This window comes from Mus pahari, chromosome 16 (genome assembly GCF_900095145.1).
Source record: "Mus pahari chromosome 16, PAHARI_EIJ_v1.1, whole genome shotgun sequence".
In the NCBI taxonomy this organism is placed as follows: Eukaryota; Metazoa; Chordata; class Mammalia; order Rodentia; family Muridae; genus Mus; species Mus pahari.
Window position 1 is genome coordinate 47,802,292 of NC_034605.1, and position 12,836 is coordinate 47,815,127.

Below are 12,836 nucleotides of genomic sequence, written 5' to 3' on the forward strand. Positions count from 1 at the left end.
TCTCCTCCCCTCCCCCTCCCTCCCCTTTCTTTCTTTCTTTCTTTCTTTCTTTCTTTCTTTCTTTCTTTCTTTCTTTCTTTCTTTCTTTCTTCTTTTCTGATTTATTTATTGATTATATGCAAATACACCGTAACTATCTTTAGACAATCTGGAAGAGGGAGTCAGATCACATTGTGAATGGTGGATTGAACTCGGGATCTTCGGAAGATCAGTCAGTGCTCTTAACCTCAGCCATCTCCCCAGCCCCCGAAATTTCCTTTATTAAATACAATCTTCAACTGATGTCTCATGTGTGTGCAATTTGCTAGTGTGGTGTATAGTTTGTTCATAACCTGATGAGCAAGGAGGGCTCATGTGTTGAGAATGATCTTCAGTATCCTGTGGGACCTGCTAAGGTGAGAGGCTGGGGGTGGAGGTTGACATATGTGGAAACAGATCGTAGTGTTCATAGGCAAAGGGCAGATGGCCACTGTGGAATGTGCCACGCACACTGTTGTGGATATGGTCAAGGTCCTGCCTTGTGCAGGTGCTCCTGTGGCTAGCACTGACCTGTGGCACAGGCACGTGAAGATGTGAGTGTCCTATTGGTGTGATTAAACAACATTTCCAAAAGCAACCTGGGGAAGAAAGGGTTTATTTTATTTGGCTTATGTTTCCATATCACTGCTCATCATCAAAGAAGATTGGAACCCAGAAGCCGTGGAGGGGTGCTACTTACTGGCTTGCTTAGCCTTTCTTATAGAACCCAGGACCACCAGCTCATGGGTGGCCTTACCTACAGTGGGTTGGGCCCTTCCCCATTAATCAGTAATCATGAAAATTTCTTGCAGGCTTGCCGACAACTGGATCTTATAGAGGCATTTTCCTGAGATTCCTTTCTCTCAGATGACTAGCTTATGTCAGGTTGACATAAAACTGTCCAGTGTATGTGAATCAGGTTGTTTTTTATAGCTCAAATGTGTAGTTGGAAGGATTGAAACTTGAGTGTGTGACCTATTTGAAGTCTTATCCCTGGGTTCATGATGGCATAAAAGAAAGGAGAGCCAGGCATATCGTCAGTGAACTTTATGGCACATGGTTTTCAGCTGGTCTCTTCCTGACCAGCTCCAGGTCCTTCCTTAGTAGCAGGGACCTAGGTCCTATGTTTTCCCATCATGAACAGCATCAAATCCTTTGCCTATGTTTGAGAACTTGGCCATTCTTTACAGTGCCAGAGAGCTCACCAGGCTGAGGGAGTGTGTTCTTGTGTGTGTTTCTGATTTATAGAGGGCTTCACTCTCTGGCTTTGATTTGAAGACTTGGCTCACCCTGTGGGGCAGATCTGCATAGAAAGTGAGCAGTGTGTGTAAGGCTATGCCTGTGGTTTGGCTGTGTGCTGGGCAGAAGCAGCCAACAGCAACAGAGCAAGGCACTGGGCCAGCACTCCAGCCCGGCTGCCCCACAGACGTCTCACCAAATGTCTCTTGTCTTTCCAATACCCCAGGTATTGCATTCCTGCTGAGGAGGAGAACAAGCTGGAGGACGTGGTCCACACCCTGCTGCAGGGCAATGGTACCCCAGGGCTGCAGATGCTGGAGAGTAATGTAATGGTAAGTCTATTATTGTTAGAAATTGATTCTGTTGTCAGCTCCTGACAGTGCTGGCTTGGGCCTGGATGTGCTACAGAAGGGTTTATGGGCCTAAGAAGGAGGAAGCTGTGTGCACCATGGCCTCTTCCTGTAGAAAATTGACTATTAGGCTAGCATTGATGTGTGCTTTCATGATTGCCATATTTTCTGAAGGATAATCATAATTTGGTTTGTTAAGCAGCCCCTCCATCAGAATTCCTGTACAGCAGAACTTCCCCATAACCTGGCTGGTGTCCTTATACCATGGCGCAGAGGGGTTGCCCAGCAGGGCAGCAAGAGCCATGCATCTCTCAGTTGGCACTCTCTCCCCAGATCTCCCCAGAGGTGCTGTGCAAGAAGGGGATCAAGGTCCACAGGACAGTACAGCAGAGTGGGCAGTTTGTTGTCTGCTTCCCGGGATCCTTTGTGTCTAAAGTATGTTGTGGCTACAACGTCTCAGAGACAGTGCACTTTGCTACCACCCAGTGGACAAGCATGGGCTTCGAGACTGCCAAGGTAAGCAGAGCAGGTGTCGTTAGGCACTGGAGGTGAAACTGACTCCACCGTAGCCTCTGAGCTGCTGTCATTGGTGCTGGAGAGCCTCCATGCCTGGAACTTTTTATAGGAAAGTTTTTGAGGTTTATATTAAGCTTTTGACTTCTAATACTGGCCATCCCACAGTTGTGGGGACCACTCAAATAGACAAGATAAATACTGGATCTGAGTACATAGAATATCTCTGCTCATTCTGAGTTGTGCTTCTGTCTCATGCTGGCAATGAGGTGCCAGGGCTCTTCTTGGAATCTGGTACTCAGTACTATTATTCTCCAGGTAAAGCACAGTGGTTGAACATCTAACAGCATTAATCTAGGTCCATTGGCCGCTTTAGAAATTCACACAGCTTCTCTGCCACTGTGAACCTTGGCTGTTACTTAATCATGGAAACAGACCCTTTGTAAAGGTGATTTGATTCTTCTTTCAGGAGATGAAGCGTCGCCATATAGCTAAGCCATTCTCCATGGAGAAGTTGCTCTACCAGATTGCACAAGCAGAAGCAAAAAAGGAAAACGGCCCCACCCTCAGCACCATCTCAGCCCTTCTGGACGAGCTCAGGTAGTGTAGACCCAGGTTTCAGGACCTCAGGGGAAGCCATGTAGCTAGCTGCAGGCCCAGGTGGAATAAGCAGGTGGCACTTCCCTGGAGGCCACCTGAAGATCATTAAGGACTGAGACTTTTTCCTTTGGTCCTGCGATCCTCCATCACCTTCCTGTATGATAATGGGAAGCTCTTTGTGAGCCGGTATTGAAGAGTGCTCCCAAGCTCCTCAGGGTCAGCGCTGAACTTGCCTTTTGGTAATAATAGTATAGAAAAGGAAGGTTGCTGGCCCTCTCTCCCCGTGGCTGACCCTGTAATCTAGTCTAAAGGGGTGATGACATGTCCTTTTTAGCGGAAGCAGGTATTCATTGTGGGCATTCAACCTTCTGATGACACCTGCCACTTCCCTGCACAGGGATACGGAGCTGCGGCAGCGCAGGCAGTTGTTCGAGGCTGGTCTTCACTCTTCTGCACGCTATGGCAGCCATGACAGCAACAGCACAGTGGCAGATGGGAAGAAAAAGCCTCGAAAGTGGCTACAGCTGGAAACTTCAGAGAGGAGGTGCCAGATCTGCCAGCACTTGTGCTACCTGTCCATGGTGAGTGTATGTGTGGAGCCCAATGGGGCCCGCCACGGCCTCAACACCAGGCCTGCTTCAGGGCTTCCTTCAGACCCCAGCCTCCTCTCATTATGGTAGCAGGAGTGGGAGTCGCTTGGCCACAGGGGCAGTTCTATCTAGTACTGATGCACTCCTCTAAATCCCTTGCTTTTAATACCACTAGTACCACACCCATATTCCGTTAAACCTTCTGGGAAACACCCTCATACCTTCCCAGCCGGTATTTTTCTCTGTGATTCTAAATTCTATCAGGCTGGCAATAAAGATTATCCTCGGTGGGTTTTTATTAATAGTAATTGTTTATAACCACCGAATTTGTGATAAGTTCTTGGAATCTTTCAAAGGCAACCTGTTCATTCTTTTGAAATTTTTGTTTGCATGGAGGCTTCTGAAAGCCCTAGATTTAAAGGCCTGCCAAATATTTGCACCCAAGTGTTGAGACCATTGTTCCTATTTCTTTTTGTAACATACAGGTGGTAGTACTTGATACACAAGTTCCTTCCTACCTGTTCTGGATTATGGAATGAAAGACAGACAAAAAGACACGGGGGTGGGGGGGAGACTGACTTACATTTAATATGCCTTAATCAGATCAATTGCTGGGCCACTCCTAAATGTCTACGTTGCTCATGCCTCCTGAGTTATTTCTTACTAAAATCTACATTCCATCTTTGCTTTCCTAGACCCTGTGAGGGGCTCTCTGGGCCGCTCTTCCCCACCTCTCATATGATTGGTGCGCCCTCACTTCTGCAGTTCTCAAGCCTGCATCTTATTCCTTCTGCAATTTGGATCTCTCATCTCAGTCCCCTTGCCCAGGAATCCTCAGTTCCATCTTTATTCACCAGTCAGAACCAACTTGGGGCAGGAACCTCGTTCAATTTAGGGAACTCAAATAACACAATGCAAGTTAAGGCCAAATCCACAACAGCGGGGCACTTGTTTGGTAGTCAGCAGTACTTGATGGCTGTATTGGAGATTGGAGGACATGTCTAGTTCACAGGGGCTCACATGTCTTCTGGAAGCTGACAGGGTCACAATACCCTGTAGGTCCTCTGGGGTTCCATTATCAGGAGTATTTTGGTCAGAAACATCCCAAGCCCTGACCTCTGAGGCAGTGCCCAGTATACTTTGTCCCATCTCCGGAGGAGAGCTAGGCAGGAGCTGTTCCTTTCTTCCTTCCTTCCCCTTCCCACTGCCCTAGTTGAAGACCCTGTTGCAGGCTTTCTTACCAGTTTGTACTGTTGTGAGCAAATGTGTGAACAGACCCCCTTGAACTCAGCATGAACACTTTCCCTACAGGTGGTGCAGGAGAATGAGAACGTCGTGTTCTGCCTGGAGTGTGCACTGCGCCATGTGGAGAAGCAGAAGTCTTGCCGTGGGCTGAAGCTGATGTACCGCTACGATGAAGTGAGTTCTGACTTAGAACCAAGGTGAAGTTAGCTTAGTGCCTACCATGCTTGGCAGGGTGGAGACTGGATGGAGCCACTGTCACTCAAGGTGGATGCTGTCCATTGTCTCTTGGTTGGAGAGCTGGTAGCTTGAATTGTTCTCAGTGTGTCTAGCCTCTATCTGTCCTCAGGTCCTCGGCATTCAGTCTACAGATCGTCCTTGGCTTGCTTTCCAACCTCTTCCCACGTTTCTCTTGTTCTCCTGACTCTGCCAGATTCTGTGCCTCCTCCATTTAGCAAGGTTACTCCCTACACAGGAGGTACCTGACTCCAGACATGGCTCTCCAGAGCTGTTCATGCTGTCAACTGCCTTGATACTCTGTGTTGGAAAGCAGATTTCTGCCTTCCGGACTACTTGTGCCCAGAGCATTTTCTTGTGGCTCTAGAGCCTTCTATGTGTGTCATCTCTGGGATCCCTCTGCTTGCCTAGTGGCTACACTACCAGTCATGGGAGCTCTGTTCTTCTGCTTCTCGACTTTCCTAGTCAGACAACTTCTTGCCCTTTCTCTCATGAGCCTTGCCCTACCTTCTAAATGATGTCCTGCTTCTCCTGGCAGTGCTATCTATTCCAGGGTCTGCACTGTCCCAGTCACTAAGGAAATGGAGTACTGTGAGTGGCTTGGGTCCTAGCCCTAGAATAGAGAGGGTGGTTGCAATGGCAGCCTCATGAGATGCTGGAATGTGTGTATCTGAGCATCCCCCAACCCTTGTCAATACAGCCCGGAACATGCAGAAGGAGCTGCCTCATGGACTTTCTTGGCTGTGGATAGTATGCAGATGTGGCAAGGAAGGGATCATTTGAGCCCAGGGCTTGAGTCCCATGTCTGCCTTCCAGGCTGTGATATGTTTGTGCACCTCTGGTGACCACTGAGTCAGTGCTTTGAGTGATGGTGGTTGTGCTCTTTGCATGATGTGGACACTTGCCACTGCCCATGGCCTCTGTTCGTAGTTGAATGCTTTAGACTGAGGGTCTAAACTCCCAGGCAGTCCTAGAATATGGCTTCCTGTGCTGTCCACCTGCTGGGGATCGTGTCTATGTGGGATCCATACTGTATCTTCAGGTCCATAGACTTTTCATGCTCTTGAATTTTGTATCCAGTTCTACACATCACATTCATGTTACTTTCTAAATCAGTGGTTCCTAGCCTTCCTGATGTTGCAGCTCTCATCTCACGTTGTGGTGATGCTCAACTATTTGTTGCTATGTATTAACTGTACTTTTGTCATGAATTGTTATGTATGTAGTATCTAATAAGATAAGTAGGATATCTGAGAACCCTGTGAAAGGGTTGCCTGACCCCTGCAAAGGGGCTGTGACCCACAGGTTGAGAGCAGCTGTTTCAAATGAACCCCAGTCCAAAGAGATCACCTCAGTGTGGAATACCATTTAGCATCCCAGCTGGTCTCCTAGCATGTGCAGTGATGTAGTGTATACACTTCCTTGCCCCCTTCCCCATGTCCTCTCACATACCCCCACCCCCAATTCATGATCTCAATCCTGTAGATGCTTTTGGACTCTGCAATCCTTGTCACTCCTCTTGGGGTCAAGGAACATCTTAAACTGCCACCTGGTTTTCACAGGCTTGCATTCCAGTGCTGGGGTGTGCTCATCCTGGTCTGACCAGCGCTGCACATATGGCAACCTGGTCCCCTTCTTCAGGCACCATTTTTGGACAGTGCCTGCCATTACTGTGTGCTCCCCAGCTGGGCAGGCGCATGTCACTCATGTGGTACCAAGCACTGCCTTTTAGTCCTAACTTGGCCAACAGAATCTTCCCCTTGGAAAGTAGAGCGTAGGTCTATTTGCATCTGTTTTGTTCAACGGCAATAACATAGCTTCTTTGGTCCCTACTTTGTCACATGAACAGTAAATGTCACAATGTGCTTAATTAAAATTAAATCTCAGCAATGAGTAGGAATTACCTTCTGGCATCCTGTCCCCATGTGCTTCTTCCAAAGACCCCAGCCAGGACCCAGAGTTGGCAGCAGTAGGCAGGGCCAGGGAGTGTAAATCTGCACACATGATTATGACTTCTAAAAGTGCATTCTACAAACTGAGCAGTGGGGTAGGAAGCCACATTTTACGGGAAGGCCAACATTTTACTGTGACCACAGTCCTGAAAGAACAGGAGCACATCTGGAAGCAGGCTCTCCCTCTGCCAGAGGCTTGCTGTTGTAAAGGGGGTCAGCACTAGTCCTCAATTGTGTTCAGCAGGGTGGATTGAGAAATGTAGTTTGTAGGATAGATGCAAACTCTCACTTCAGTCCCTGAGCAGCCCAATGACAGATATACTAGGGGTTCCAGGCGTTCCTCCCACACCCCTGTACTCTTGCTTTATGCCTCCTGTGCACTATGAAGCTCCCAGAAAGAGCAGGGCTCCCTGGCCTGAAGATAGCCAGGCAAGGCTTTCACAAAGGAGCTGGTCTTAAGGAGGCAGGGGACTGTGTCACATCCTTGTGCTGTTTCTAGGCTTTTTAGAGGCAGCGCTTGACTGTGAACCCGGAGGCTTTGTCCAGGCTGCCTGCATCCCTCACTCCTGGTGCCAGGTGTATGGTTCTTGCCTATGCTTTCTTGTGTTTAAGACATCCTGGCTGGTCCCAAATATGTTCTGCTAGAACCTCTGGAGAGCTGTGATTCCACATGTGTGCCACCACACCCACTATGGATACATTTTAGTAGAGAGCTGCATGGTCCTCTTGGGTGAAATAAAGGGATATAGCTGACCCCTTTTCCCTCTGATGCAGAGGTCATACACAATGAGTCATGTGACCTGCTGATGTCACATGCTGGAGAACTTTAGCATAGCTTCAATTTGTAATGTCTCATATTTGGATGCTGTTGTTAATTTCTGGATTTTTCTTGTTATGCTGGCTCTCAGAGAGGGCCTACAGCCTCAGCTTCTACCCTACCTCCAACTATCTGAAGCAGTTTCAGGAGATGGTCTTCCTCCTGGTGTGGAGGCATCTATTTCTCTTTTGCAGGGTAGGCATTTGCGTTCTTTATGGAGAGTTATATACATGTGAATGCAAGCATACTAGGGGCCAAAGGTGTCAGATCCACCAGCGGTGGTGGTAGTTTTAGTGGCTGCTGGGAGTCCACAAGGCAGAGAGGTGTGTACGGTGCTCAGCAGTCTCATCAGCCCCAGGACTTTCCTTAGGTCTCTCCCTGCCCTGTTCATCTCTGAATCCTGAAGCTATTTAGAAAGCCTGCTACTGTCCAGCGACACACACAGATAAGTCATAGGGTTTAGTGCCTGGGACCCCTCTGCTGCGCTAACTTGATGCTGTCTGTCTTTCCTCCTGGCAGGAGCAGATCATCAGTTTGGTCAACCAGATATGTGGCAAAGTGTCTGGCAAACACGGTGGCATCGAGAACTGTCTCAACAAACCCACACCAAAAAGAGGTCCCCGAAAGAGAGCGACTGTGGATGTGCCGCCATCTCGGCTCCCATCCTCATGAAGATGCCGAACCCATGGTCACTTATATATTTTTTGTAATTACTATATTCTAGTTTGGAGTACTTGCTGTAGGATACAAGCTGTCTTTGCACTAGCTCTAAAGAAGAATTTCTTCTGGTTTTAGAGAACTGATTTTGTTTTAGCATTAAACTGTTCCAGTTTTTGTACGTAGATATCTAGATACTGCAGTCAGGTTTGGAAGCTGCCGTACACTCACTGTCTAAAACCCTTGAGGGGCTGTATTGATTTGTATTGCCCCATGGCTGAGAAAAAGCCTTTTTTGTTTGTTTGTTTGTTTTTGTTCTGTTTTGTTTGGTAACTGTTGAGGAATAAAGGCTTTTTAACCCATTTTTGAAGAGGGTGAAGTTTGGAGAACAAATTTTAAAACCATCAGTCAGATGAGATTTTTCTAGATTGGAAAAGGGATAGAAGATACACACACACACACACACACACACAAAGAAAACTTGAAATGGCTTTACTTTGGCTGTCTTTTCTTCTGTCACGTGCGAAGGGAGTTTGTAACTTTTGGAACCGGAGAGCCCTGTTTGTTTGGCTGGGCGGTTATGGCAGCTGAAGGCAAACTGTGAGGTTTGAGTGACGAGGTTCTCATACCAGCACATCACTATGCATCCGTTCGAGGGAGAGAGAGACAAAGACAAAGACTGCCTGCCTTGGAGGGTCACTGAGGGAGACCTGTGCCTGATTTCTTTAGGAAATCCATTCTGTTATTTTTTTTGGTGCTGTTGGCTACTTTATCAAAAAAAAAAAAAAAAAAAAAAAAAAAAAAAAAACAAACAAAAAAAAACAAAAAACCCTTCAATAGCACCCTCGAGGAAAAGGAACAACAGTTGACTGTAAGTGCTTCCCTGTCATCCATGTGCAATTTCCCGACATTCCACCTCCACCTCTGCTTGTGTCCCTCACATCAGCATTAATCTTTGTTTCCCTCACACTTAGAGCCACTAAGTCTGCAGTTCTTTTTGAATGTGAAAACACATCTGTGCTCATCTTGTCTATTTTTTCTCTTCATGTTTTAACAAAAAAAGAAAAAAAAAGAAAAAACCCCACCCCTTTTGTACATACTCCTGTAAATTGTTTTAAATACTTGAGCCTTTTCTTGGTGGGGGGAGGGAAGGGGTGAGAAAAGATGAAGAAAAGCCTTACATTTCAGTTTCTTCATCGGCTGGATTGGATGCTTACAGGGTTTTTCTTGTAACATTTATAAGTGCTGCTTACATCACTCAACAACAACAGAACATGGTAATGGAGTAGCTGTTGCCCTTCTCCGGTTGTGTGTACAGTATGTGTGGAATAAAAAAGGGAAACTGTTTTCACAAGCTGTTGTTTGTTTCATAATTGGATCAGTCCGTAGCTACCCCATATTGCACTGAGCTTGCCAGTGGTGACTGCCAGGAACGTCTAGGATCCACTTTGGTGGTTGTTGTTGCAGAAGACTGAACTGTTTTGGACTATTTAACGATTACCTAACAGTCGAGTGTTTCCAATGTGGTTGTCCAGTTTTTATGGCCTTGCTGTGTACTTTTCCCTCTTTGACAGTAACCTTTTGCCTATGGCTTACAGTTTGACATTTAATTTATTAGCGCTGCTCTGCACCCCTCCCGCTGGGAGGCTCTGTGTGGTTATTGCCAGTTCTTTGTTTACTTTTCAGGTTTGTACTACAAGGTTTAATAATAAAAACAAGTTTTTTGGACATTTTGTCTGTCTTGTGGGAAGGGATTGGGCTTGCTTTGGTCAGTGGGGCAGGGGCTGCACATCCTCTCTTAGGCCAGGGAGTGGAGCTACAGAGGCATGTCTGTGTTACTGCTCACCACTCTTGTGTCTAGCTCATGCCCTGGGGACCTTGGGAAACCAATTGTTTTGCCTTGAGTTTTTCTGCTGAGGCTTATTTCCCAGGTTTTCACTTGATGATAGGTAAAATTATTATTATGCTAACAGACTCTGCCTCCCAGTATGGTAGGGCATGGAGCCCACATAACCTGGCCTAGGTCACATCAGCTCTAAGCCCCTGTCAATGACCCATATACTCACCAGCTGCACAGTGTTTGTAAGTTTTATTGTGAGTGCTTCTCTAACTGTGTAAAACTGACAACCTCTAAGCACCTGGCTCTGCAGGGGGGGGGGGGAGATTCTGTGCACAGCTGACAAGTCACTTAAATGTCCTGAGTTGAGTCACACTGGTCACTGTCATCACTGACACCTGGGGTGGACTTTCTGTCGGTGTGTAATGTGACCAAGGCCGTGTCCACCTGTACTTCCTCCTCATCAGACTGGATGAGGGGGGCATCGGCAGTGTCCAGGTCAGTGCAGGCAGAGGGTGAGGCAGGTGCCTGGGATGCTGATTCGGAGGGACTTGGAATCTGAAGACTCATTTTAGTCTGACTGGGGTTGGATTCCATCTCTGTTGAAGAAAGTAGAAAAAGCCTCTGATTAAAGTATGGCAATTGGGAACTGTCATTGAGGACCTGTCTGAGATTCTGTCCCACAGCCTAGTTGCAGAGTCCATAGGTTAACAATCCACCTGACCACCTACTCTATTCTGTGACACTGGGTGAGATGAAGAAGTCTTTAAACACATGGTAAAAGTCAGACAGCAATCCTGATAACCTAGACGATCCTTAGCCCCTTCAATTTCTATTCACTTGTGCCAAGATGAATTACTTGGCTTGGAGCACTCATGTTTTGTAAGGATTTTCAAGGAGTCAAGATTTTTACATGCAGTCACTGACTAAACCATAGCTCTGTAAAGGGCTGAGGGGGTAAGGTCAGAGAAATCGGACGCTCAGTACTGTGGGCCTATATAAAGCTGAGGCTGAGCCGAGGGTTGCCCTTCCCTCAGGTATGTGAAAGAAACTGAAAAGCTAGCTGTGCAGTGGTGACAAACAAAAGGACTTCATTAGGAAAGCTGGTCAGGGTTCGGAAGCAACTGCTCAGTGAACAGGAAATGACAGTGCTGTGTGTGAGCCACACAGGAAAGCTACCACATCCTCAGTCCAGTGCCACCTCTGGGACCTGACCAGCTCACTGGAAACAGTGGACTACTTCCTACATAGGAAAAAGGGGTTCGTGGAAGAAGCTGGACTAAGAGATGTGACTTTAGTATTGTCCTAACTCTTACCCACACCAGGGGACATCACAATAGTGTCCTCTCCACCGGAGTTCAGGAAGACATCGAGAGCCTCCTGGTCTGAGATGTCCATCAGGTCCATCTGCTCCAGTACGTCCACATTCACTTCCATGGATGACATGCTGCCCATGGGCTCTGACAAGAGAAGAGATGGTACTTTTTGCTCTTCATGGTAAATGGTGAGTTTCGTTGGGCTAATTACACTGTTTGCTCCTAGTGCATGCCTTCACCAAATGACATTCCAATCTTGAGCTGTCCTAACTTCTCTTTTAGCACAGGGTGCTGTTCCTACAGCATGCAGCAGTAGGTAGGAGCTGTCTTCATGGGTCACAGAAGGAAGTCAGGAAATTCCATCCCGTGTCAATGTAACCAAAATTGCAATTAATTCTACGGCCATCGCATGAGAACAGCAGCTCGGGAGCAGGGCTCCAGGCCACGGGGCCCGAGTGCCCAAGGCCAAGTGCCTCTTAGTCCTGGCAGTCACCTCCCAACTGGCAGCCAAGAAAGTGATGCTAGGAGTGGGACAGGGCCTGGGATGGATACATCCTGAACCTTGGGCTTCACAGATGAGGAGATAGCTGCAGAGTGAGGGGCAGCACAAGCAAAAACAGAAACACAACACAGATGGAAGGTAAGTCAGTGTTGGCGAGGCTTCTAAAATGGACCAGTTAACTGAGTTCCCCACTGAACATTAAGCATTGCACAAGCTGAAGATGGGAGTGAGCCAAGCAGAAAATAAGTAGATGGTACATACAGTCAGTCAGCTCCTCACCATTAGGTATGAGCACACATAGCACAAATGAAGATGGAGTTGGGTTAGCTCTAGGCTCATACATATCCAAGTTCACTAGAGTAAATAATTTCGCTGATGGTTCTGACAATGTCATTCTGAGCCAGTGGATGTCACCAAAGCTTTCACACCTTTCCAATGTGAAACCCATAGGGGCAACTGCACTAATGTCATAGCTACTGTGGGCAGGGTTGCGAGTGGCACTCCCCCTTAGGCCCTTGTGCCCCAGTGGGGCTCTTGAGGGTGTGGCTGGGTGCTGTGGTGTCAGCAGTCTTCTGGCTTCGAGCCCAGCCTTTGAACTCAGCCTGGAAAAGAGTAATGTTGAACTTGTAGGACTGGCCAAGCTAATCACCACACGGAAATGAACTTTACCTGCCTAGCCTAGTGGCTCACATCTTTAATCCCAGCACAGGGGAAGCTGAGACTACAGCATGAGTTAATGACAGCTCAGGCTATGTATCTGTACAATCACCCCAATTTTGTCATTCTCCTGCCTCAGCACCAGATTTATTCACAGCTGTGATTATTCATATGGTTTTGGAAAGCTGCCCTAACTGAAGTAGAAAACTTTCACCTAACTTATGTCAAGTGAGTATTAATGAAAAAATATGACAGCATCAAAAGTTGTCAAATTCAGTTAAAATGGAATCCCAACAGGAAATTCTTAGC

At 47.1% G+C, this 12,836-nt stretch overlaps 2 protein-coding genes across 3 annotated transcripts in view; one reads left to right on the forward strand and one right to left on the reverse strand.

The window, feature by feature from the left end:
- The window catches only part of Jarid2 (jumonji and AT-rich interaction domain containing 2), a 183,730-nt gene extending 174,164 nt beyond the window's left edge, over positions 1–9,566 (forward strand). Inside the window, exons 13-18 of one of the 2 annotated variants that reach the window (XM_021215305.2) lie at positions 1,484–1,589; positions 1,941–2,123; positions 2,590–2,720; positions 3,118–3,301; positions 4,622–4,729; positions 8,078–9,023. In XM_021215305.2, coding sequence (XP_021070964.1) covers positions 1,484–1,589; positions 1,941–2,123; positions 2,590–2,720; positions 3,118–3,301; positions 4,622–4,729; positions 8,078–8,230 — 865 coding nt within the window. In that variant the 3' untranslated portion in view covers positions 8,231–9,023. Of the gene's footprint in view, positions 1–1,483; positions 1,590–1,940; positions 2,124–2,589; positions 2,721–3,117; positions 3,302–4,621; positions 4,730–8,077 lie in introns of both variants that reach the window. The other variant, XM_029547428.1, reaches the window with a different exon arrangement.
- The window catches only part of Dtnbp1 (dystrobrevin binding protein 1), a 77,470-nt gene continuing 73,325 nt past the window's right edge, over positions 8,692–12,836 (reverse strand). Inside the window, exons 9-10 of the mRNA XM_021215520.2 lie at positions 11,369–11,512; positions 8,692–10,651 (exon numbers count right to left, since the gene is read on the reverse strand). Coding sequence (XP_021071179.1) covers positions 10,404–10,651; positions 11,369–11,512 — 392 coding nt within the window. The 3' untranslated portion in view covers positions 8,692–10,403. The remainder of the gene's footprint in view (positions 10,652–11,368; positions 11,513–12,836) is intronic.